Here is a 26,712-nt window from a genome sequence, read left to right on the forward strand (position 1 = left end):
AACCAGTTACTTGAACTGAGATGGACAAAACAGGCAGTCATTACGCTTAAAGGATTAGATTAGATTTTCTCTCCTGGTTTAGGTTTTTTACCTTTACTGTAAAATGGAGAATACACCACAAATTGCACGTAAAACGTAGCTGTTTAAAACGTTTGGGGCACATTTCTTGATTACGTGCCCAGTTGGCACCACCACGATGTCTTCCTTTAGGCCTTTCTCTCCGCCTGACATATATTTATCTGCCATGTTCCTTTGATTTGAAAGCAAAACCAACTATCCTCAAATGTAGAATTATATACTTTGTGTGGGACCCGTTCTCAGTTTCACCCAGATTTAGCTCTGCTCAGGAGGCGCTCTCAGTCATCTAAGTGCACGCTGGCTCAGAGCTGGTCTGTGCATGCCCAAAACCTAGCATATCATTACGCCTGAAAGAACATGGGGACAGTGGCTGACCAGTAATTTGGCTTTTATAAATGTTGTCACCACTCATTCCAACGTTTCTCCCCGTCCCAAAAGTCTGAACCGTACAGACACAACATAAAAAAGACAGAAACGTGACTTTAAGCTTGAAACGAGACAAGAATCTAACATGTACCACCCGGTGCCCCCTAACAGAAAAGTTTAATTTAATCACAATAAACGGTCACGACTACATTCAGTGGATGGTTTAGCAAGATAAATGTTTTTGTTTTCATTTATTTTACTTTTTCAGAGTAGGTTAGCTTACCAAATATGACCACCCTCTACAGCACCATAATGGACCCCGATGATCCACACCACCCGGTTTCCCTTCTGTCAGCAGGGAGGTGGTGCTGCAGGATCTGTGCGAGGACCACCAGTTTTGTAACAGCTTCATATGTGAGGATAATAAACACTCAGCACTCATTCTCCCAGCCTCCTTTGCAGATCCATACACATTCATCCTGTTTGTTCGTTCACAGTTGGTGAATAAACAAGAGGACACAGTAAAATCCGCAAAATACATTAGATGCCACTATCCACGTCTAATCATGTTCATTCTTTTATGTGCTGTGAATCACGCACATATTAAAAACTTCATCCTAAAGGCCACATGAAGTTGGCTCCAACAGTAACTAGTTATAGACTTTTCTGTTAAAATGGACTTTAACAGGGAAAATAACCTGTTAACATCCAAGTAAAGGTGGAAGGTTTAAGTCCCTGCAAATAAATTTCCTTCTCCTTGACACCTGTATGCATACAGATGCATTTCCAGGTTTAAAGGTTTAATGAAGCCAGTTCTGTTTTAAGAAATGTCTTCTGCCCGATGAAGGCATCAGGGCCAACTTGGGGCTCAGCGTCTTGCCCACGGTTACTATGAGTAGGGGAGCCAGGGTTTCGAACCATCGACGTTATGATTAGTACACTACCTGCTCTCCCTCCCATTTATGGGCTCTCTCACTAATTCTGGGTCATAATGAATTAAAAATTAAGTATATTTTTCAAATTGCGGTCGCACCATGGGTCTAGATGAAGGACTGTCTTTCCTATGAAACTACACAACTAATGAGGACACGGTTAGACAGTCAAAGCTGCCACATCTCGTCACATCCAAGTTTTTGCAAGCAAGATCTTGATGGCGTAAACGCTCAAAGCTTCAGAAATCTTTAGGTGATCGTCTCGTATACCGTTTTGTTTCCTCTGCAAAGCTTCACCTCAGAGTTAACTGGAACTTTCTGGTTTGATTTGCCTCTTGGGGCTTTTTGAGGTCTCTGTCGTGCGATTATCTGACACGTGTGTTTTTCTGTTTTCATGAGTGAATATGATTCTGGGGCTTCAAGATGTGGAGTCAATCAAACAATGGACGTCACAGTGGTGATGTTATTTCTATATACAGTCTTTCCCACTAATACATGTTTACTTTAACTGGCTTCTAAAGTAGTTCATCCACTTCTAGTTTACTAGTGTTTGTACTTTGTCTTATAAATAGAGAGATGATGTTTTTAAATGATCTTTTCCTACTTGTGTTCTGTGGTGTAGGAAGAACAGGGTCATTGCTTTTGTGTGTATGCTGGTGCAAACCCCCAAAAACTACTAATTATTTGTCCCTGCAGTCACCAGTATTAGTAATGCTTAACAGATCTGCAGTAAACGGAGCTTTAGCATAAAATACACAAAGAGTTTAAGGTGGATTTTAAGAAAACAACAAAAACCATGTAAAAAAGCTCAAAGGGGATTATAGTGTTTATTTTACTGTGTAGGCCGAACAGAAAATAACAGTGAGCAGAAAACACAACTGACATGTTCTCCTGCGTAATATTTGCCTCTCCAAAGAGCACACAGGCTCAATAAAGCTCTGTCCTCCTCAGGTGTGTGTGTGTGTGTGTGTGGACGATGTGTGGGGTATTCTACCACACGGGATCCACAAAAAGTGACTTCAAACACATCATGTTTATTCAGCGCAGGGAAAAAACATTTACCCGGTGAAAAAATCGACATTCGCTAAGCAGGAATTAGGAGGAATCTGACCCCTGGCATAAAGGTGTCTTTCTACAGCCCTCAGCCTCAAATAGAAGACAGGAGAGGGGAGGGGTGAGAGGGCGGGAGAGCCAGGAGGAGATTGGGGACAGAAAGAAAGTGAGACAAAATGCAGGCAGTCAATATTAGAGAGTGGACGAAAAGCAAGACAACAGAGGCAAAACTGTGATGAGGAAGGAAACGTGAGGCAGGAAGTAAAGCAAACTCTGAAGATGCTAATGAGCCTTAGAAAAGGTTAAAGGCCCAGGCAACAGCTGCAAAACACTTAAACAGACCGCAAAGCTAAAGGTCAGCTATAATTAAATGCTGTTATTTTAATTCACTAAAAGTGATGTTTCAGAAGTTTCAAAATGCTGTGTTTAGTGTCAAAATACAACTTTACGGGAAAATAGTGACTCTAACCAGGTGGAAACCTTTTTTTGGAATCTAAATAAACATCATTTGACAAATATATTCCTGGATCAAACTGGGAAACTGACTGTCTACCACTCCAAGATGAGAGGTTATAGGGTCTTCTCTAAATAGAGGCTGCTGACTTGGCTGTACTGAGCTTCCAGAACAGACACCTTATTGTGCCTGCGCCCTCTGCTGGCAGCAGGTGGTACTTCAGGAGCCGCTCAGAGTGACACACTTGGCTCAAACATCTGTAGCATTCAAAGTGACGCTCGGCATCCTTCTAATCTGTCTTAGTTTACTTATCCAAGTCAGGATAACCATGACCAGCTAGTGATTTGAAGCTTATTCACCACCTCTCTGCTCTGAAGCGATGGAAGGTGTTACAAACTCTGAAAATCTGACCCATATATTTCAGCTTTTAAAAACCTCCAGTCTAATCTGTAATCTTTGGCATAAATCAAAAAACACAGAAGCAGCTACAGTATTATTGTTATGCTTCTATGGTAATGTGTGGTTTCCCATGTTACAGATCCCTCAGAGGGAGAGTAGTTACAGGTATGAAAAGTGCCCATGAATAACTAGCATTTCTGAACAGGCTTATAAAAAACAGGTGGTCTAAAATAGTTGATTTATCTGACTCCCTGCAAACTTCTGATTATAAACATATTCAGGATTAAAGTTGCTTTGACCATGACCTAAAACAAATCCTGATGGTTCTGCATAGTGAGCTAAAGCTTCTCTTAGTCAGGAGGAAAAGGAGATTTTTTTTTGATGGACTGTCAGACGAGGGAGGAGACAGAAAAAAGGAGGTGGCACAAAAGTGAAAGAGCATTCCCCTGGCTACATCTCTAAGAGACAAACTCACACCCACATTTTTCTTAACATTTAAATATGCAGCAGAGAGAACAGAGCCACCAGTGTCGGGTGAAACCTATCAGCAAAGCATGCTCTGATCTTAGGTCTGCTGCATCCTTATTGGTCAAGGTGTGCAAAGTAGGCTGGGAAAGAAACGCAAAGCAATTTTACCACGGTTGCAGAAAATTGGACAGGACAAAAAGGTCAGTGCTCCCTCTAGAGGTGGAAAGATGGGAGTGCGGTGCCAGTGGTCAGTCGGGGCCCTGGGGTCCTGCTGGACTGAGGAGGATATCGTTTCCCGAGGCAGTCGGAGCGGAGGCAGCATGTCCCCTTACATCTGTGGTCAGTCGGTGTTTTAAAAGAAACTGAGTGCACTCTGGTAACTTTTATCATCTTATAGATTTAAAAAAAAGACACACACGTCTCGTACAGTATTAAAACCTTTACTCATGATACAACAAACAGAAACGAGATTCAGAATTAATGACTGAAAAAAAAGTTTCTTTTTTTTTTTCTTCTTTCAATCCCCAAAGCACACAATAGTCAATCAGCTCCACATGTACGATGGAGTAAGATACAAACAGGACAACGAACAGACACAAGAGAAAGAGAGAAATTAATAACGAGTGACAGATTCTTCCATTCTGATTTTACACTTCTCGTATTTGTTTAATACTTTGTAATAAACAAAAGATGAATAGCATAGATTGAAAAGACTGATACAAGAAACGAGACAAAGAAACTGTGTGTGAAGTTTTTAAAGTGAAGAGTAAACAATTAAGGAAGATTCTAGATCTACTGGAAAATAGTTTTCCTGCTTTTCTTCTTGATCAACAACCGAACACCTGATCTGAGTTCTTTAAGTCCCTGCCCTTCTTCTCCTCCCTCCTCGGCTCTCTGACCTACTCTTCGCGGTTCCTCCAACCTCAAACACAACCACCTTCTCCTTCAGCGGAGAAATCCAGTTCAGCTGATCCTTCCTATCAAGTTAATGCAACCAGATCCTGCTCACCACACCTATGCATTTTAGTGGGCTATGCACTGTTTTCTCTAAAGTTAGAACCATATTTTCTCCCTCATAATCTAAGCTCTGAAAAGCTTTTCAAACATCTACTTTTAGCCAGACAGGTAACACCCAGCGGCAAAAATACCAAACCAAACCCAGCTTAAGAAGAGCAGGTGCAGGACTAGGCTAGGCTAGCCCTCTTAAATCGTTCCTTATCCTAATTTCACTCATCGATGCATTCCCCTCTCCTTCATAAACCAAAGCAGATCTTTTCAGGCTATTAAGCACCAATGCACAGCTTGAGCACCCAGAGGGGTCCACAACACTGATCCACTCTCTCCTGTGACCAGCACGTCCCCTCTCCACACGTGCTATCATTCAACTCCTATTAGGGCCCCCGTTAGTAAGCATCAGACAGGCCGAGGTGAGCGCACATTCTGCACGATCACAACATATGACATGACAGACAAGCGCTGGGGACTGAGTGGCCCTGCATTTAAAAATGGCTGCAAACAGCTTGGCAGTGATAAATAAACCAGTGAAGGTGGTGGCGGTTTTGAGGCTGCACAGCACACTCTTTAGCACTCACTGATCAAACAGGAGGGGCCTTGGCGCCTGGGTTAAAACGTCCAATCAGACACGGTGATCAAATCTTCAGTCACAGCCCGCAGGGGGGGAAAAAAAAAAGCATATTTATAATCAATGTCTTTATTCTCAAAAGAGAGTCATTTCAAAATGTAACAAAGATGGCGACAACAATACTGCTACACAGTCAAAAGGTCACAGCATGCGTCTGCCTTGAGTGCACAAGGTTGCAACGACAAACATTTTTGGCGGTGCGGCGCAATCCCGAGGCCCCTCGGTGGAGACCACAGATCGCCGCAGCTCTGCCGTCAAGTACAGTAAGCAAAGAGGGACACACACCATGGGATCCCTTCGCCATAGCTCTCCTACACTTTGTCCCACGATAAGCTTCACATCCTTTTCAAACGGTCCGAGTCCATTCAGATGGAAAGCCCGACAATTTTCAGCCCACGTGGGTGACTGAATGTTAAGTTAAAAAAAAAAAAAAAAAGGCAGTGGAGATGGGGCAGTACAGGAAGGAGGCTGGGCTGTACTGACAGATCGGGCCAATGAGCGAGTTCATCACCCCTCCAGCCTGGCTGCCTTTCCTGCACCATTTTATTATTTCACGCAACTAATTTATTTAACAGCGCTCAGCAAGTCACAGCCAAAGCTACAGTTTCTGCCAGTCAAAAGGCGCAGCTGCAGAAGATTCCATACACATGTGCATAAAACCTTACACACATACCTTAAAACAAAAGCTGAAAAACAAAAACACCCAACCAACCACCAGCTTTTGCCAGGACAGTCAGCCTGAAAGCTTGAAACGCCTTAGCACGTAAAACCTGCAACGACTGTATCGCCGTTTTACTGTTTCTGTTTATAGTCTTCTAAATGCTAAGCTCATAGCAAAAAGTAAAGGAATCTAAAAAGAAAAAATAGCATAGCACAACTTAAATACATTGCTGTTATATGGAGGGATGGGAATACCTAAATGATTTTACTGCCAATTAATATTAAGTTATGTAACAGACTAAGCTAAAATGAACTAATGCCAGAAACACAACAGATATATTGCATGACAAGTTGAACCACAATGAGTATACAAGTTGCATATTTTGACTTTTGAAGAATCGCCAACAGAAATCGGCATCCGTTCAGTCAACTCTGCATGTGTGTCTAGTACTTAATGTCAGCTAGTGAACCCTGCAGCACTGTGACTGGCTGTATAATGATTCCCATCCCAAGGTATAAACACAGTGCAGTAGCAGCAGGCTTAAACATTCAACAGAGGAAGCTCCAAAGCTAAAATCCTGCAGAGAAAGTTTCAAGGATATCAACCAACCAGAAGAGGAGATTATTCACACCATCACACATCCTGAAGTCGGCATACTCTCTGAGCGGCACACTGAGGAAAAAAAAAAAGCTTGTTTAAGGTAAAACCTAATCCACAGCCCAACTGTCTCAGGATAACCAAACCTGTGTCCAGACCACAGATTTCAAAGCTCAATGGCTGCAGAATCACTCAAGTCTCTATTATTTCATCTGAACCACCTCAAGTCACTAAAGCACTGAGACCATACTACAGCTTATACAGTACAAGAATGCTGGTAGATGCTCGTGCATCTCACCTAAATCATGAGCTTATCACCATCTCGCTTTGCTTGCTAATACATAACACGAGTCAGCAATGGTGCATAAGAGAATGAGCTTTCTCTGCATGTAGGAAATTAATGGACATCTGGAGACTACTTTGTTGAGTTGATCGTTTGTATGCAAGGAAAAAGAAGAAGTGAAACAAAACCAAACTCTAAGGTTAGACCAACTTATATGTTAAACACAACACCTGTTTTACAGGTCAACTGCCAGCCTCTATGTCCACATCACATGGGGGAGGCCGTGGATCCTCTCTGAGAAGTAGTATTTGGACTATTTGCAGGGCGGGAAGCTCTTTGCTCATTCTGGTAGCTGGCGGACCCCAAAATTCAACAGCTACTTCCACTGCTTCCACCAGGCAAACTGCTTCCTACAATTACAAAACAAACTAACTCTGGCTGTGACTGGTAGAGCACAGAGCCTTATCAGCCACAGCCAACAAGTACAAGCACTTTGCTGGTATTCATTTTCCAAAGTAAGGAGACTAAAATAAAGGCCGGGGTCTTAAAAAAAAATAAAAAAGAAAACTTCAAGAGGGAGATTCAGTTTTAAGCTAGAGTGGAGAACAGCTGTCTGATTTGTCTGTGTACTTGCATACTGTAATTGCATTGATGTAAATGTGCAAGTCTTAAATGAAAAGACCGTATTCGTTATTTAGCACCTGGTAGAGGACACTTGTGCCTCTTCCCTGTAGAATGATACTGCAAAATGTGTATCTAATTTCTATTCAATGTGGTGACTAAAAAGAAGGCTAAATATACTTCAGAATGTCAACACTCTTAAATACTAACAAAAATGGCAGCAAATCTTTATGTGTACCCCAGTATTGCTCGCCTTTGAGCACGTGTAGACGGTTTAATTCATAGTTTTATTATCTCCTGATCGTGTGGTAGCTGCATTTGACTTTTCACTGTAATTCTCAGATTCAGTTGCTCACAAATTTCAATCACAGTAAATGTCAAGTGCCATTGTCAACAAAATCCAGCCAACCAATTACCAAGAACTACAGGAAACATTGGCAGAAGTTGGTGCAAAAGCAGCATTGAGGTGTGGTTTGGCCCTGGGCTCCAAAAGGTTCAATGGTGAAGGTTTAATGGTTGTCACATGGGAATCCAGTCCAATGTTGATTCAACAGCTAAAAATAGAGCTTTATAATTTGTTTGGTGGAGCCACATCTTTGACGTTCTCAAGTGTGAACAGGCCTTTGTTTTCACATGACTCCATTTTTTCTATTATTTACATCTACTGTACAAAAGGTTGCAAGCACCGAGCCCACACACAGTGAATAAAGTTTTGAAAGAGTAGGTAGTAGGTGTAGGATTTCCATTACATATAATCACAAGTTAATTCCAGGAGAAACATGACATACACGAGGATCTTTGTAAACATGGGGGCATCTTCACCGATCTCCATCCTCAACACGAGATCTATAACGAGCTGTGGGCTGCAAAATTATGCCAATGGACAAATTATGCAAATCTCAGCTGCTGCTTTTGTATTGCACAAACCCTGCTTTAACAGAGAGTATGGGTGCAGCACAGCATGCCTCTCAAACTACAATAACTGCTGGGTAATTTACTGAAGAGTCTCCCTGAGCTGCAGGCCACTCAGTTTAGACAGACCGTTCAGTTACATGCAGAACTGCTCAGGGAGAAATTCAAATCTTCCTCTTTTGTGTTCAACACACAATCGATTAAAAAAATATTTTTGCCTTTAAAAAAACCAAAAAAAAAACCCCCAAAAAACCCGTAACAAATGGAGATGTTCAACTGTGCTGCGTGTCAAGACAGTAACGGTAATATAGTCAGTATATTTGAGGTTAGCATCCAATCCAACATCCAATCTGATTATTATTTGTTCAGGACGTGACTGAATTTTTATAACAAATCACCACATGGGATTTGAAAATAACACAACAATAAGAAAATCCTACACTTAGTACCTTCAAGTTCATCTTAGATGTCTGAGATGGTCATTTCTAGGAAACAGAAACATTTACACAGTTACAATTCACAAAAGTGCATAAAAATGACCACCAGCAAGAGGAGCCGTTAAATGAATGGGAAGTTAAATGAATACTCTTTTTTTTTTTTTGCATGAAGCTGTACTTCCTGTGAGCCTCAAGCTGTTTAAACCATCTGCCAAAGTAGAGAAAAGGATAAAATAAAACTTAAAAAGAAAAGAAAAAGAAAATAAATTCAAGTCATTCTTCTTACAAAGCCCACTGTGCGCACCAGGGCGGGGAGGACCATGTTTGGCTGTTCAAAGTCCTCCCAGCCCCCTTTTTCCTGGATTTCAAAGCCTTGGAAAAAGCTCTCATTTCATGAGTACAGTACTTCAAAATAGAAACTTAAACAAGTTTCAGCATGAACAAAAAGCATTAAACATTTCAATTTTTACAAGATTGGATGAGCTCGTTGGGAGGGTGTTTCTGCCTGTCCATTACAGGGCACCTCCTGACAAAAAAACAAAAAAAAAAAAACTTTTGATGATGGACAGTTGATTGAAATGCTATGCACCTGATTTCAAGCTCAAATCAAACATGAATAACTAACCGGCTAGTGATGGATATAATATGCAGAGGTGCAACTGGCAGTAACCCAAGTAAAAACAGGGGAGGTACACCAGTTACACAGAAGCAAAAACCCACTGTGAGTTGAAGATGGGAAAACGGAAGGCTAACTTAAAATTAAGACATTTACTGTATATATAAGATAAAAAGGGCATGTATTCCTTGAGTCATAACCCCTATGGAGGAAAACTGGATATGGGAAAACAAGTGAAAATCTGTGTGTCTCAGTATTAGGAAACTTATTTTCACAGCCATATTATCTGTGTATTAGTTACATCATAGGTCAATCCATGGTTGCAATTTAAGGTATCTGCATGCGTGTGTGTGTAGACAATTAGCCAGGGTGAATGTGTGTTTTTGTGTGTCCACCAGCAGGTGCTGCAGTTAAGTGAGGAAGAACAAGAAGAGCCAATGACCCAACAGAGGGGTCGTGTTGGTAATCCTGGTGTGCACTGGATCCTGACCGGAACAAAGCTGGCTCCTCCTCTAGGTGAGCTGGTGAGGCGCCTCTAGCATCTCCATCAGGAAGGTGTCAATGGGCGTATCACCAATCAGTTTAAAGAAGAACAAGTGCTCCAGGCACTTCAGACCGATGGAGCGCAGTGCCGGGAGCCGGAGGAGGAGCTTTGCAAACCTGTATAACAGAAGGAACGATGAGGGACAGAAATGGCCACTGACCTGGTAATGTCTTAAAATCAATTAAAATGCACGAAAAATTGTGAATAATTTTTCAGATTACAGAAAGAAAGCATCCTGGATAATCTGTTAATATAATGTATTTAAGCAGAACTAACAGTTTGTGAAAACACGAGTTGGAATACATAAAATATCTGTCCATAATCACGATGTCTAACAGTGTACAGCTCAAGTTATGCTTATAGTACACAGAATCTGCCCCCACTCGTGCATTGAGTTTCAAGTGACAAGATATCAGCAATACGACTACTTTATGCCAATCCGAGTTATCTCATACAACTAAACAAAAAAAAAAGAATTATAAATTGCTGTTTCATTTTAACAAAGCCAGTGGATTTAAGCAGAGCCCACAGTGACTTCACCTCTCGTCTGTAGTCACATGTGCAATATCTTACCTTCCCTGCTGATCGGGATATTTCTGTTTGCAGTAAGACTCCAGAGATGCGTACACCCTCTCTCTTAGGAGCTCCACCTCACTGGAGTTGGACAAACCCTTAGCATCTTCAGGTAAAAACAGGATATTTTCATTACTTCAACAGTTTAAAATTTCTTCACTTTTCCAGACATTAATGAGTCTGTTTAATTTTAGTTTTCCCAATGACACTTTCACATGATTTTCAACATTGCACCTGCCCATGTACCTGGATTGAAGAGAATGATTGCTCGAAGGCAGCCCAGCTCTGTCTTGTCCATTTGCATGTCTCTCATTTTACTAACAAGCTCTGTCAAAACCCTGAAGAGAGGACAAGAGATATGCAAAGAGAGAAGTCCCAAATGGAGACAGTAGGAAAAGGCCGGAAGAGAGAAGGGGAGAAAAAAGAAAGGATTGTGCCAGTGAAGAATAAAAAAGAGGGGGAATCGATAAAAATAGGAGAAAATACATGAGAAAAAGACAATATTAAGTGAAACAGAGAGACCAGATGGCAAAACCACTGCTATTTATGGTTACTTATTAATATAATGACTGTAAGTTAGGCCATGGCTGAACACTGCTGGTTCTGCAGCTGCACCGGTGACTGAATCTGTCCTGTCATGAAAATGGCTGGCAAATGTCAAAATCTACAATGACTGGAGATAAAAATGTTTTTAGTAATTTCTTGTTTAGTTTAAAACTTTAATTTGTGTCTTTCCCTCAACTGCTCATGGAGCAGAGACACTCGGGTCAGAAAAATATTTTTCATTTACCAAACACAGACACATAATTTGGACCAAAGCTTTTGAGAATAAACCCAAAATGTATTGAGTGAAGGGAACATATCCTGTTGTTGTCTCTGTTAAACAGTTTTTTTTTCTTTTTTAACTCTTCATTTCAAGTACAAAGCTGTGGCTGTGGGGACAGCAGACCCACCCATCTGCTGTTAAAGCCTCCTGCTTGAAAGGCACAACCAGTGAGAGGAGGTAAAACGGCTCGTTTCAGGCAGTGGATGGACTGAGGAGCTGCACAGAGGCCGAGGTGGAAATAATCTCCTGTAATTCCTAACAGTAATCCTTTTAACATAATTTAAGGTTTAAAAAAAAAAAAAAAACTACTTTCCTGGACTATCACCAGCATTTTGATGAAATGCTCACTTTTAAAATCATTTCTTAAAATTAAAAGTAGAATGGCTATTTTTAATTTTTCACAACTGCATGAATAAATGCAAACAACTAACAAAAACACCGCCTAAACATGAAAATGTCACAATAACAACATTTTCAAACATTTCATTCAATGCATTTATCAATCTTTAGTAGATGTTGCGTTTTGCAATCTAAACTATTAAGCGTTTCCCCTCCAGGCAAACGAACTGAGTGAAAGAGGAATGGGATACAATTATAGAGTAAGAGGGAGAAGTGATGACTGTTAGAGACTGCTTATTTGCTTCTCCATCATCCTTGATCAGAAACGAACATCTGTTTTTAATGACAGGGTTGTTTTTGTTAAACAGACACCACCTTAACCAACATTACGATGCACTGCCAAATCAATTGTTTTATGCACGGCAGCGCTCTGGATAAATGCCTCCCCCCCCCCACCCCTTTTTTTTTTACTTGAGAAAGTGGAGGAAATGAGGAGTAATTTATGGGGTACACCCAGAGTACGTGTCATTATTTTTATACTACGGGTATTTCCCATCTGATGACAGCCAACAACACCTCCACTCTAAATTAGGGGCTCTAAACTTTAACCGAGGACTTCAGTAATACAGTATTTGTTGTTCACAAAGGCAGTCCACACATTTAGTTTCACTCTGCAGTCGTCTAACCTAAATATACTTTAAGTTCTAAGAAAATGAAGTGCCAAAGTGCAAAACATTCAGTGACAGGATGCATTCAAAGCCACAAACAACACATGGTGTCTGACAGTACGCCGATCATTTACAATTTTAGTAGGTGATGTTCAGACTTGTATCCTGTTGTAAGAACCTGGCTTGCAGCTGTAAGGCTGCAGGAAAGTCTGACAGCATCAACGTTTCCACGTCGTTTGTTTGTTTGTTTTAAGGTAGACTTAAAGAGGAGGGGTTCAAGGAAAGTGTTTGTGTAGTGGGGTAATTACCTGTCAAATATGGCCCCAACCTCGGCATTGTGCGCCCTGTGTATTCAATCACAATGTGTTATTACAATGTCATTACACAGTTACAGTACAGTACTTTCTGTTCTGAGCCCTTCAGCTGTACAGGTAGTGCACAGGTAGTCCACGCTTACATGTGATGTGACATGGTTGTATTAAATGCGATGTCTGGTTTAAGGTTTGCTTTATTTGAAAATTTATTGGGCATGTACTGTTACATGTTGCAAAATGTGGACCTCTGGTAGAAATTTGATGTGCTTTATTACATTATAGTGTGTATATAGTATTCAATGATTTGCACATGTATTAAAACAAGCACAGGCTGTAACAGATTTTATGAGCCAAATGCAGGACAGCAGAAAAACATCTTACAGAAAGGGCCCTTCAACGTTTAAATGATTTTTCTAGCTAAATGTTAACAGATCTGCAAAGTAACCTGAGTAAATGTCACTGAACTGTGTCTGTTGGATGAAGAACAGAGGCTTGACGAGCAGAATACAACATTTAGGACAACAAATTAACCACATACAAAAAAGGAAAATAAAACATCGGTAAACAGAAAACACATTTAAAACAGCACAAACACAACAACAAAGTAAAGCAGAGATGCTTTCTACCTTTGTCATCGATTTATTTTCACATAAATGTGGAGCGTATGTAGGCAAAAGGTCACTGTGTGCTTCTTTTCTGTGTGTGTGCTCATTGCGTCATCTTTCCTCTTGGCCATCTAGTCAGTAGCAGCATAATAATATACTAAATTTAACTGTTCAGTAGCTTCTTTGAATGAGGTCAGCAATGACCATAATTTAGTATTCAACTGAATGAAACACTGCTAGGCAAGGACTGAGTCTGCTTGTTCTAGGAAAGGGTCATTGACCAGGGAAGCAAACAGGAAAGGATGTGCAATAATCAATTTACTTTCTGCCTGTCCAAACTCAAAAGAAAGATGGTACCTTTCAAAATAAGACACCAGAGTCATGGTACTATTAAGACTTACATCTTTTAAACCTACATCGTATTAATCTGGACCTGCTCAGCTTTTGTGTTTGCTGAAATTTGTCCGTTAGTTCGTGTAGTTAAATGATGTGTTTTTCAGTCTGAGTTTTGTGTGGAGTTTCTTTCTTTTCTTTTTTTTTTTAAAGAGCTTGTGGTATTTTGCACTTCAGGGCCATTAAAGCAAAACGTCTACAGCGAGTAATGTGTTACAAAGAAATATCCACATCCTCTTTCATAAAATATGGTTCAGTAGACTCAAACAGATGCTGATGCCAAGCGGAAACAGAAGCCTGCTGCTAGTAGAGAGCAGTGCTATGAGGAAATGACCTTTGAGCCATTTGCAACAAGCCCAGCATGATTTGAACTAAAACTGGATTTGAAGCCAGGATTAACCATTTGTAGCAAATTAGTAATCTATTAATGTGCAACTACTGTGAATTAAAACACTGTGATCAAGCCAAAACTTTAGATAAGATTAACCAAGAGCTGCAATACGCGTACTGTTTTTTAAAATCAAGGCAAAAACCGTCTGACATCCCATCATGACGTAAAACAGTTTATTTCACCTTACCTAAGTATTAAATGATGGAAGCTGAAATAATGCAGAAGACTAGAGAGGCCACGTATGTAGTAATGAATAGTTTTGGCCACAATTATGTGAGTAAATTGAAAAGTTTCTAATGCATCAACTGCAAACAAACAGTGCACCATTTTGTTCTGGGTCCTCGTCCAGCAAACCTCTCGGCTATGAGGGGAAAACCCCCGCTCAGCGCAGCCACACATGCCTGGGGTGCGACTTGGCGGTCAGTCGGGGAAATATACCTCCTTCATGAAGCTGGCAACTCTTCAATCTTTGGCCTGCGGTCATAAACGCTACGTGGATCGTGATCTGATGGTTTCTTGTAGACACACTGGAGTTTGCACCAGAACTTTAATCATTTATAAATGTGCCAGAAGTGTCCGTTTGTATATCTGCATCCATATTAAAGCACGATAATTCAAAGAACATAAAGTTTGACATCTTTAACTTATAATTAAATCTGTTTATGCGTGTTAAGCCAGTCGTACTGAAATTGTGTGTGTGCGTGGGGGGGGATAATAAAAAGGGAAGATTTAACACCTTTAACATACTTACGGCCTCTAAAACATTCTGCACAGTAATTAAATTATAGTCACATATTTTTAAAGACATTTCCATTTCATATTTGCACATAAGATTGTACATTTGCCAGCCATTACCACATTACCAGATTATACAATGAGTGATATGCCACTGAGTGTGCAGGAGTTTGCATGCATGCCTACTGCTAAGTATTAGTCACCAGCCTCCCTGGCATGCGCTGTGATCCTACAGGCAGCACTACAGAAGCAAAGTCTCTCAGCCAATTACAGCCAATGCAGAACACAGCAGCTGCAGCCAGCCAAAGATGAACACTGTAACCTCGATTCTTGTTCACTATCCAGAGAAACCAAAAGGGATTTCATTTTGGCTTTCCAGGATCCGCTTATTTTACTATGTAGTACATGATTTTATACTGCATACATGTAGACGTAGTACACTTGAGATTCAAAGTAGAACGGCTTCTGAAAATGCACTTATATAACAAAGCTAAAACCCTCTAGTGAACACAATGTTTTGGTTTCATGCCTTCTTCTCCTTAAAGCTGCAGAGAGTCCCAAATGTTGTTTGTGCGTCAGAGTTGCACCGTTTGTGTTTCCATACATTGTGGCATTACCTGTCAAAGATAGCTCCAACACCTGCACTGTGGGCACTGTTCCTGTGGACATGCAGGCCTGTGGCAAGTAAAATCCCGTCCTTCACCGAGATGGAGCGATGGGAGAACGATGCAATCAGGAGCTCATTCCAGCCTGTTGAAAAGTTGGTGTCTCAGTATCTTTAATGAGGTTTTATTTCATGTTTAAAAAACAAATACATTAAACTTTATTTATTAATAAATGTTTATAAAACCTTTCATTTCATCTTGTAAGCAAGTTTTTTTTTTTAACCACACGATTGCCTTCATTTGAACTTGGTCGAGTTTAATCTTTGGTTGCATCTAAAAATGGCAGGAAACTAAATAATTTCTTGATCATTTAAATATATATTAAAAAAAATGTAAATAAAATTCAGCAACTACTGGTGCAGTGGCTAATACTTGAGACAGATCCCCAGTTCAAGACTAAGACACACAAACCCAGCCTCAGTGGGTCACAAGCTACTGGCTCCTGCAAAGCCCAGAAAAATGGGAGAGATCAGGCAGAACACTCATCATTAAATGTGTGCAAAATCAAAGACACGGATCCATTCAATGTGACAACACGTCAGAAACAAGAGATTACCCAAATTTACTTCACAAAGCACAAAAAGCAGAAAATGTCAAATACCCTTGCAAAAATAGTGTGCAAGTTTATGCTTAGCTTTTCTTGGCTGTAGTGGCTGCTGTTGTAATAACTGCATCAAATATACTGCTCAATAAATAAATAAGTAAATAAATATGGGAACACTTAAATGAAACATGATTGATGAAATAATTATTCAAGTTGAAAATCTTTACTGACACAGTGTGCAATTTATTTACAAGACGTAACAATGGATCTTGAAAACCAAAATAATGAAATCAAAATAACATCAAAGAGTTAAACTTAACATTGTTAAATTGTTTCCTGAATTTCTTTAATAAGCAAAAGTGATGTTTGCATCCTTCTTTGATGCACACGTGAGGCTAAAAGCTCACTGGAAGTTTTAAGATCGGGTTACAGCAGAATATTAATCCTGAGAACTAAAGATTATGTAAGATTAAAATGTTTACATTTTGATGGATAGACCATATGGTGTACTTTATATCAATCCATGCATGGTGAAGATCAAACTGTAATGCCATTGTTACAAAGAACCACAAAAAAAATGTTCATTGTTTGCAACAACCGCCCTGTTATTTGTGCACTTTTAAAACTGTTGGAGTATATCATGATAGTTTTAACTAAGAGTAAAACCAGTAGAATCTCATCTGAGTCATTAAACCGGATCAAATCAGTCTGACTTACCTGCACGTAGCAAGATGACCTGGTCATCCAGGGGCAGCTCTGAGAAATGAGGGATCCTCTTGGCCCACTCCACCAGCGTGAAGAGCTGCTTGTCTGCTGCTTGGCAGATGTTGGTGACTGGATCGTTGGGCTGAAATAAGCAGATTTATAGTATTAGTGGTAGTGATTTCATTGCAGCTTTAATGCATTACTATGTGCCTGTGAATAATATTAAAACTAATCTGACGTCTAACAGTAACTGTATCACGCAAAGCTCAAGAAACACAAACGTGTAACTGCTATACAGTTTGTTTAAACTCAGACTTCCTTTGATAATTATTTCTATAGTTAAAAACATCTAAAGGGTTTATTTCCACCCCCAGGCTACTCACAGAGCTGCCGCCTGAACTTCCATCTGCATGCAGCTCTGTCTTCTGCTCTACAGCCATCTCTGCTTCCAAAATCTTCTCTACTGGCATCTCCTCGTTGACTGCACTGGTCGACTCCACGTCACCATCTCTATCCTTGTTCCTCTGCCGCTCCTCTTGGACAGCTGCAGGACAAGGGAGAGAGGAACACAGGGGAAAACAATAAAAGGCAAGAAGGTTGGAAGGGAGGAAAAAGTAGGAAGAGCAGAAAGGAGAAAAAAATGTGGGTGGGTAAAATGAGTGAATGTATGTTATTATGAGAGGAGGAAAAGTACACAAGCAGAGGAATGGCCGAGAAAGCAAATGAATTGGGTAGGCAGGCAAATGTGGAGAACAAGAATAAACAAAGAATGAGCCAAGGTAAATAAAGTGAGAGATGCAGAAAAGGAGATTAACAGATAATGTGTGAACAATGAGGGACAAAGATTGGTGTAGGAAGAGGTGAGCATACAAAAGGAAAGAAGCAGAAAGATTCAAATGAATTTTGAAATATGAAAAGAAACAAACAGCAGGGAGAGAGAGGCACATGTATACACAGTTCATAAAAAGTCTCTCATACTGTCTTTCATACTTCTTTCAGGTCCACAACTAAGGCAGAAATAGACCAATTAAGACATACCACATAAATTATTAACAAACCATTTTATAGACAATAAGGAAGAAATTACAGTGAAATCAAACTCAGAGTGTAAGCGCTTTTTCCTAGATTGAATTCCAATTCCAGGCAATTAACAGTTAATGGCTGGAACAAAGTTTTTGGAACTATTAAATCCCTGCTGTAATAAAACTAGGTTTCTATTTTCATAAAGTTCAAGCAATCTAGTTATTGCAGACAGCACCCATGTAAATGCAATCAATATAAATGCATGAACTCTACTTTCCCTTTTCATGAGGTATTAAAAAGCTGTGTTTAATAAAAATATGGTTTTATATTCACTTTAGATGACCTATTTCTGTGGGAGTTTTTTAATATACACAGTAACCAGATTTTTAAAAAAGAAATAAATGCACAATTACGTTGAAATAATCAAATTCATAGTCCGTTACAAATGATTTGCAGTCAAATGTTTTGACAGTCTGATATCCTACAGACATCAGCAGATGCAGATTATGTGACTTGGCCGCTTTGGTTTGTTTAAAGTACCAGATTTATGCCATTGACCTAAATTTTGTAATATGATTTTTTTTAAATAAAGCCTGTTTCATAAGTGTACAAGCTGACAACCTGTTGCTGTTGTGGCAGTCCTAAAGCCATTCAGCTGCCACTCCAGTGATTCTCATGTCCACCATCCTGGACTAAAGCTGGCGACAGTAGTTCTGGTTCTGCTTGCTGGGAGATCTGCAGTGAGCTGGAAGGCTACTGAAACCAGAAACCGCAGCAGGTGGAGGACTGGTTATCTGCCACTACGGCTAGCCCACTAAGGCGGCAGAGCAGAACAGAACCGGGACTACCAGTGCCAGCTCCAGTATGAGACAGTGAAGATGGCGTCTGTCTGCAGTGCAAGACAACAGCTGGTTGGCTAATTAAAAGAATCTGGATGCGTATCCCCACAGTATTCTTACTACGGTACTACCAAGCATCAGTTTATTCTTAAATAAATGTTTCCACACGGTTGAGGACCTCTTCTGTAAGTGTGACTCTACTGGGCTGCACCTGGTTAAGAGCAAAGAATAGGTAACTTAAACTAGTGTAATGATGACTGAACGAGTGGGCATACTCAGCAAACTTTCCCTGTAACCATGAAGGTTAAAAACACATGGGGAAGTAATTCAAGGCTGGCACTGGTCCTCCTCTCAGCACTGGCAAGAAACAGTGGAAAAATATTTTAAACTAGCTGCTCCTAATTGATAGGCAATGTAATATCTCTGCTTCCTGCTCACTCATACAGGCACAGACACACACCCCTCCCTCCCTCTTCTCCTTACATCTGTCGTTCATCTTGGCCACTACAGAAGGAGGGTGGGGGAGAGAGATCGAGAGGAAACAAAAAGAGGAAGAGAGGGGGAAAGGGGTTAGTGTTTACAAGGCTTACCCACCCCCATCTCCCTCTCTACCACTCTTTACTCGCTCTTTCTATCCTCCATCGTACACATATTAAAGCCTTTTCAGTCATGGAATATGTAGCATTGCTGCTTTATCAAGCTCATCAATTAGATTTGGATGATTTGTGACATTTAACAGGCAAGAATAGAAAGCAGAGGAAGTTGCATATAATTTAAGAGATCATTACAGTCCCTTTAAGATACAAGTCTTTTCCATAATCAGCACGATTTGAGATTAGCTCTCTAATGTGAGTGTCAGGCAGAGATTAAGATTACACTCCCTTGCAGAAGTACATGCAGACAGCTGCAGACAGAGGAAGAGTAGTTCCTTCTATTATATTACTTTGTAGCAAGCGTGGAGCACTTTTGAAGAATACAAAGTAGATGTGTGGACAAATCTGCCTGCCCACAGCAAATTAGAAGGAGCGCTGACAGCTACACAAAGCTTTGCGTATAACTTCTAATGTAGAAATTTGTGTCACGTGGACAATCATGCTGCAGCAGATAGGAATACAACATTTCCAGCAGCTTTACTCAAATTTGCAGCAACCGAATGATGCCTGGAATCACATGGAAGCCTGTTAAGAATAATTTATTTTGTTGTTATGACTGCTGAGGAAAATATACAATAAAGATATCTCATATGAATTGGTTCTGATTTTTTGCATGCCTTCCATTTTGATTGCTCTGATTGGACAGATCTAGTGGGGTTGCCATCGTGTCTGTTACTGTTAACTGACCTGCGTTCTTATACAGGCACGAGACCAATTTGTTAAACCGTCATCAGATTAAGACAGAAGTGTGTTTTTAAATAGTTTTTACACATGTATTGCAGCCCTCAGCTTCTCTATATTGTTATTTCACAGCACAAACCACAAACACAGTGAGCGTGACTCACTGTCGTTAGCTTGCCACTTCCCTTGTAAAAAGGTGGACTGTGGTGATGTGCAAATAACTCCGGTACATAGTCCAGAAGATTTACCTCTACTGAAATGATGTCATTAGTGCTGCCTACTGAACACACTAAGCAGCTTTCTCATCCTAAACCACATGGAGTAGTGCTAACGTGTGAAAACAGCTTTAATTAAAGGAAGAATATTTGAAAGCAGATGTGTTTAATTTTATTTTTATGGTATATCATCTCTCGGCTGGCCTGGGAACACCGTGGTGTTCCCTCGGATAAGCTGGAGGAGGTGGCTGGGGAAAGGGAGGTCTGGGCCTCTCTGCTTAGGCCGCGACCCGGCCTCGGATAAAGCGGATGAAGATGGATGGATGGTATATCATAGCTCTTAAAATGTTGGGTAAAGTTAAAAAATTAGGCTCAGAGTTAGGCTGCAGAAACTGCAGATTACGCAGACATTAGGTCCCACAGAAAGCATGCTGCCTCGAATATTCCTAAATCTGTGCCGTCTTAATACTCCACAACCACAGTGACAATATCAGCAACAACAGTGGTGACATACCTTACATTTAACTTGCATTAAGTCATTATCAATGTTCATAAAATTTGCATTGTACAACGCCAAGGAATTCAGTGCTAATCTAATAATAGGACACGAGAAAGCACAGGGTGCAATATGGTTTGCTTACTTACACTGCTCAACTCTAAGGCGCTTAGCAGCAGATAATCTCAGATGGGCCGGCTTGAAATGGATATAACGTAACTTTCAGTGTTAAGACACTTGTACAAGGCAAGATACAGATTAGTAGATGTTTGTAAAGGTTTCTTAAGGACAGCAGTGAGAATTCTGAATGGCGTTTGATGTTTCGTGCTAATTGCCATGTCATCCATTTTAACATTGTTACTGTTTAATAACTGTTAACAAGGCATGAAGTCTGAGGTAGTGTTCAGGCTGTGTCAGACTGAACTACAATGCACACAAAAACACAGCAGAGCAACCACAATGGAAGAAATGCGCACTTTGCACACAAAATCTGGCAGAGCACCAGTTTTGAGCAGGGTTGTACCGAGATGTGAGCTTATTTATTTGTATTTCAGAAAAATGTTTATTTCCTCTTTTCACTTCTTTGTTTTCACTCTCCGTTCCTTCACTCGTGCTTCGGCTCACTGAAGCTGCTCTCCATTTCTCTCTCTCACCCTTTGAATGGGGACATTAGGGGCCAAGATTCAATGCTGTGTTTACAAACAGTAACCAAAGATTTCTGTGGCATACTTTAAAGTAACCAAACTGATTTTTACAAACTATTGCGCAGTGTGACTGTGAGAGGCTGGCTCAATTGCTTCATGTTGGCTACTCCACCAGTCAGAAATGATCACTGCTGCAAACCCCACCCATTACATTTTCACAAGTACAAGGCAGGGACTTTTTTGGAAGTTTAAAATGGAACTTAATTTAGATGCTGGTTCCTGCAGCAAAGGCACCAAGGCCGAAACACAACACTGGGCCAATTGAAAGCGCCTTTGAGGACATTACTCTTGGCCTTTTGTTATACAAGAATAGATTGCAAAGCTAAATCAGCAACACTCTTGTCCAACTATTAACAGTAATAAAACCTTTTAAACCTTTAAAAAAAAAAAAAAAAATTGGTGATTTTATAATGGATTTTAGGACACTGCAAGTTGTAAAGGATGCAGAAAGTATGTTGTGTGTGAATATTTGGCTCTTTCTGTATTTAACCTAAACTTGTTTGGATAAACAAGAATAACACAGAGAAGATTTAGAACAAGCCGATTACAAGGCCTTTTCCTGCCGGCTCACCTTCTCTCTTCATGCCCATGGCCAGGCACTTCTGATAGCGGCAGTACTGGCAGCGATTCCTCTGTCTCTTATCCACAATACAGTCTTTATTGTCCCGACAGGTGTAGGTCAAGTCTTTTCGCACAGTTCTTTTGAAGAAACCTTTGCAGCCCTCACAGCTGTAGACTCCATAATGCTTACCTAAGAGAAAGGGGAATAATTGCTTTTAATCATAGATGAAAATAACTCGGAGGCAACACAAAGAAAGTAGCTGTATTTTAGACGTCTACTCACCAGAGGATCTATCTCCACAGATGGAACAAAGACGTTTCTGGGAAAGCATCGGCCCAGGGCTGTGAGATGACAGCTGTTTCAAGCCCAGTGGAGGTTTCACATCATCGGAGCTGCTCACTGCATGAAGCCCCGACATAGACACTGTTGAGTTGATCTGAGAAAGCAACAGAAAAGATGCAGAATGCAATGACAACCAGGCTTTTTATGATACATTATTCACTATTCCCTTTTCATCTCTGTAAGAATCCAAAGACTGTGTTTAATATTACGATCTAGACTGCACTATAAACTTTAGAGGACACTGAAAATGAAACATGGGCCCTTTGCACCTAATTTTTAACCTACTTACTCTTCTCTCTCTGCCATATGTTTGAAAACAGACAGCTATTAGAATCTTCCATGTAAATAAAAAAAAACAGAAAACAATATAAATGGGCTCATAACAAAGAACAAACATTTCTGATATCAAAGACAAACACTAAAGCAAAAACAGCATTTTTTGAATACTTTGTGTTTAATGTTGAGCATATACAACGTGAAATATTTTGAATGATACTGATTTACAGAGTAAAGTTGGTTTAGCCATCACTTTAGCTGGAGCAAGCTCTAAATCCTACAAAATGACGGATACATCCACATGTACTGACCCATACTAAACAAAGCAAACTGTCACCTGGGGGCTGCTAATTGGGCCGTAACCCACTGACGGTGTGCCAGGTAGGCAGGGAGACCCCAGTGAAGAGCTGATAACAGAAAAGGGGGAACCAATGCTGCTGATGGGGCTATTGACCCCGGCAGTGGTGATGGGAGGAAGGGAGGTCATGGAAGCTGCAGCTGAGGGAACCAGCGGAGGGGAGCGCTGGCCCGAAGGTGGGGAGGACACAGACGAACTGTCTGGGCTGTGGGAATCTGATAAGAGACAGCAAGATGAACAACACAGTAAATTTCATTATTCATAATAACAGTACACAGCAAAAACACCTAAGTCTATGGATGGCTTTCTCTGTGATGTTTCATCAGTTAGATGTGTGTGAAAAGTACGGAAAACAAACTGCATTACGTGAGAGCTTACACTAAGAAAATATAAAACAACTGCTTAACACTTTAGTTCAACAATACCTAAAGTAACTTAAGCCTTTAAGTCATCAGGAGCTCCACAATATTGTCACATGACAAAACTAAAAACATTATTTCTACAAGGGATGTTGCAACGTGGATCAAGCTTTTTTATAAGCTGCTTTACAACCATGCAACCCCATCAGTAATGTCCATCCACCGTTTGCTCTTCCTGTCATATGGAGTGCAAGGATCAGTGCCCCAGCAAAGCTCAGTTGAGTCACTTGTTTACATTTGGGTCACACGTCACCAGCAGGTAGGATCGACTCCTTCACAGCTTGGTTGTAGTCAACAGTTTGTTTTGGCCTCAAGTGGTTTCCACCGTTATCAGGAACAGCTTCCCTGCATAATTTGCAAAGCACTGTGCTTTGTTGGAGCTTGCTGAAGACGCTCCTTTTTTGAGCGGTAAATTATCATTGGATGCAGACACGGGGCTCCTACTCGTACAACAGATGTGCCCAGGCTCATCTCATTTAATTATATCATGATGTCCTCCTGAGACCCAGCCTATTCATTTATGTCCTCTGTAATAGAAATTTGTTTTTGGTCTATATATCTTTGGACTTACTAAAGCTACCCTACTAAGTCCTGATGTGCTCAATTTAGGACATCCTGACCTTTCCAGTGATATCTCGTGTGACTGGGTGGCCTCTTTTAGCTCCATAGAGGCAGGAAATTATAAAAAAAACGTTAAACTGAAAGATACTTTTTTTTCTTTGGTTCTCGGGAGGATATGCCATTTCTATATACGTAAAGATACCTGTGTTATCGGGGATGAGGTGATATAAATTTCTCTTTGCTTTTAACATTGACTTTAGGGCGAAATTAAGTCAAATCGAACTCAGTAGTTATTCCTTACATTTCTAAAGGAAATAAAATGTTTCTTACTACAGCAATTTGCATGAGTTTTAGCAGAAATGTGTGTTTGTTCTATGTTATTGGTGCAATATGTGAAAAATATTAATATTAATATGAATAAATGTACTTCATTTGTCTGAAGACCTTATTAGACTGTGCAATTTCAATCAGATTTATTTAAAAAAAAACAACGACATAAAATATTGTTGGAAATAATATGTAAATTGTGTTCTTCCCCATCATCATTCCTTAAACTAGTCGGTCCCTTCTACAGCTGGCTGTGCTGCATTCTTGCTGCTGTGGGCGATGTACTGACTGCCGTCTGATGTAATCACCCCCCCCCTTTTTTTTTCCCCCCCAGGAACAAAAATCAGGGAATCACGTTGTCTCATAAATCACCTACTGCAGGCCAGGAAGAAAACAGTTATTTCAAAAACAAATCAACAAAGTCAACGAATTGTGCCTTACATTACTCAGATTTGTGTGTGTGTTTAATTTTAAGTGGTGCATACTTTCTCAGCTGTCCATGTATTTCAGGGGAAAATAAATAAATAAATCCCCATCACTGGCACGAGTTGTTATTACTTTCCTGGCTTGGGAATAAAGGTTCAAAGTGCTGATAGTCTGAAACGTTTTGGATCGAGGTTAATGAAAAACAGAATCAAAGAGTGAAGAGTGCCTTCTTTTTAGCACAGTAACAACTTTATGATTGCCTCACAGTGAATTATATACACAATTTATTTTTTAGCTTTGACATGTTTTTACATTCCTACATTAGAACCGGCACTGATTCAATCAAATGGGAGATTTTATTTTTAACAGTAAAACAATTATTAAAACCTACTTACTTTTAGAAGAATGGCAGATGATATGTTGGACACCACACACTGATTTATTTAAAAAAAAACAAAAAAAACAACAACTTCTACCTGGTCAGCTGTGTCAGATGTAACACATAAATGGTAAACGGCTGTATTTATATAGCGCTTTACTAGTCCCCGAGGACCCCAAAGCGCTTCACACATCCAGTCACCCACCCATACACACACACACACACATTCACACACACATCTGCTTAAGCTTTAGCACTGTGATGTTTAAGCAAGTCTTGTTTTAGTTTCTGTTCCTTCATACCACATATCTTTCATAGCAACGATTTTACAACAGATAATAATGTAACATTGATCTATTATTAACACTAGTTTCCAGATGCAAGTCATCTAGACAATAATCCTGTCTGCAGTGCTGAAAGATTAATCTTTGCACATTAGTTCTTCCTTTTGCTTACCTCTGCTGTCTCCCATGATGGTGGTTGGGGCACAGGGGCTGACTGACAGCTACAAGCCGACGTGCTTCCGTCTCTAACAGCCCGATATCAAACTCTAGACCGCGGACTGAGGCCCGGGCCGGAGTTTTTTTGGGAACCCAAAAACGGCTCTGAAATTCCAACAGAAGAAAGAGCACCGTATAAAACAGGAGTGTGACACAGAGGGTCCATTTGGGCATAAAGATGCAAAACAAAACTATCGTGGCTCCTATCTTTACACGGCTGTGAATTCTACCTGTGCTTAGCATTAGAAATATTTGCGTATTTGATGCATTTTTGGTGATTTTACGTAACGTTACAGCTGGACGTTTTAAAGCAGCCAGCTGCTCAGCTGATGCCAAGATTGTCTTTTACAGTACAGATCGAAACACCCGTGTTATATTCCGCAAATAAGCAGCATGCTGATCCCAAAACACTGCTCATCTTATCTGGGTTCAACGAGGTGAATAAAACACCCCAAACCAAATGAGATGGAGCCCAGACAGATGGCAACAACCCATCGTTTCTCCACGCTAGCCAACGTTAGCCAAAGCTCGTAAACTAACCTAGCAAACTTGCAATGTCTGTGACTACCGAGAAGCAGAGTGGCTTGTATTACATCAAAATCAAGTGGCATTAGACCGATTAACACTTCCGTTAAAGCTAACAAGCTCTGGTAATAAATTGCGTGAAAAGCATAGTTTAAGTTGGCAAAACAAGCCTATCGCTAAAGCTAACTACACTTAGCTACGTAACTTGGCTAGCATGCTAGTTACCACGAAAGCTTCGAAGGAGAGCGAAACTACCGAGAACAAGCCACCCCATCACCCAGTCCTTCTTCCCCTAACTATGCAATCTTTTTAAAAACATGCTGAATATTTTAAGTAAATATTTCGTGCAAATAAATGGAAGTTACTAACGGTTTAGCGGCTCAGCTTCTCCGCATGAAAAGATGTGGCGACTAGGCCTCGTGTGTGTCTGTCTCTCCCCCCCACTTTGCCTCGTAGTCAACCCTCCCTCCCCCTGCAAGGATGAAAACATGATGATGATGGTGGAGGATTTGGCTTAGTGCTCTCTCACAGCTCAACGCTGGCTTCCCATGCTTCTTAAAGCAGGACGTGGACTGTGCGGAGTGTTGTGCCCCACATGTCACTGA

At 40.5% G+C, this 26,712-nt stretch overlaps 1 protein-coding gene across 4 annotated transcripts; it reads right to left on the reverse strand.

Annotated features, from left to right (window-relative positions):
* Positions 1-4,190: 4,190 nt before the first annotated feature.
* On the reverse strand, positions 4,191-26,712 carry rxrba (retinoid x receptor, beta a). 4 transcript variants are annotated; one of them, XM_005751388.1, is made up of 13 exons: positions 26,477-26,712; positions 25,539-25,687; positions 22,950-23,185; positions 22,277-22,430; positions 22,004-22,183; positions 19,167-19,187; positions 17,205-17,365; positions 16,834-16,963; positions 15,525-15,657; positions 12,778-12,813; positions 10,883-10,974; positions 10,637-10,742; positions 4,191-10,179 (listed from the first exon to the last, which is right to left on the reverse strand). In XM_005751388.1, exons 2-13 carry the CDS (start codon positions 25,552-25,554, stop codon positions 10,032-10,034), a joined length of 1,413 nt encoding a protein of 470 aa, XP_005751445.1. In that variant the 5' UTR covers positions 25,555-25,687; positions 26,477-26,712; the 3' UTR covers positions 4,191-10,031. The 4 variants fall into 4 exon arrangements, with proteins under 4 accessions (XP_005751445.1, XP_005751446.1, XP_013770929.1 ...); XM_005751389.1 differs by lacking the exon at positions 19,167-19,187; XM_013915475.1 differs by lacking the exon at positions 12,778-12,813.

Source organism: Pundamilia nyererei, unplaced genomic scaffold, assembly GCF_000239375.1.
Source record: "Pundamilia nyererei isolate P.nyererei 1_Seehausen unplaced genomic scaffold, PunNye1.0 scaffold00309, whole genome shotgun sequence".
NCBI classification, from domain to species: Eukaryota; Metazoa; Chordata; class Actinopteri; order Cichliformes; family Cichlidae; genus Pundamilia; species Pundamilia nyererei.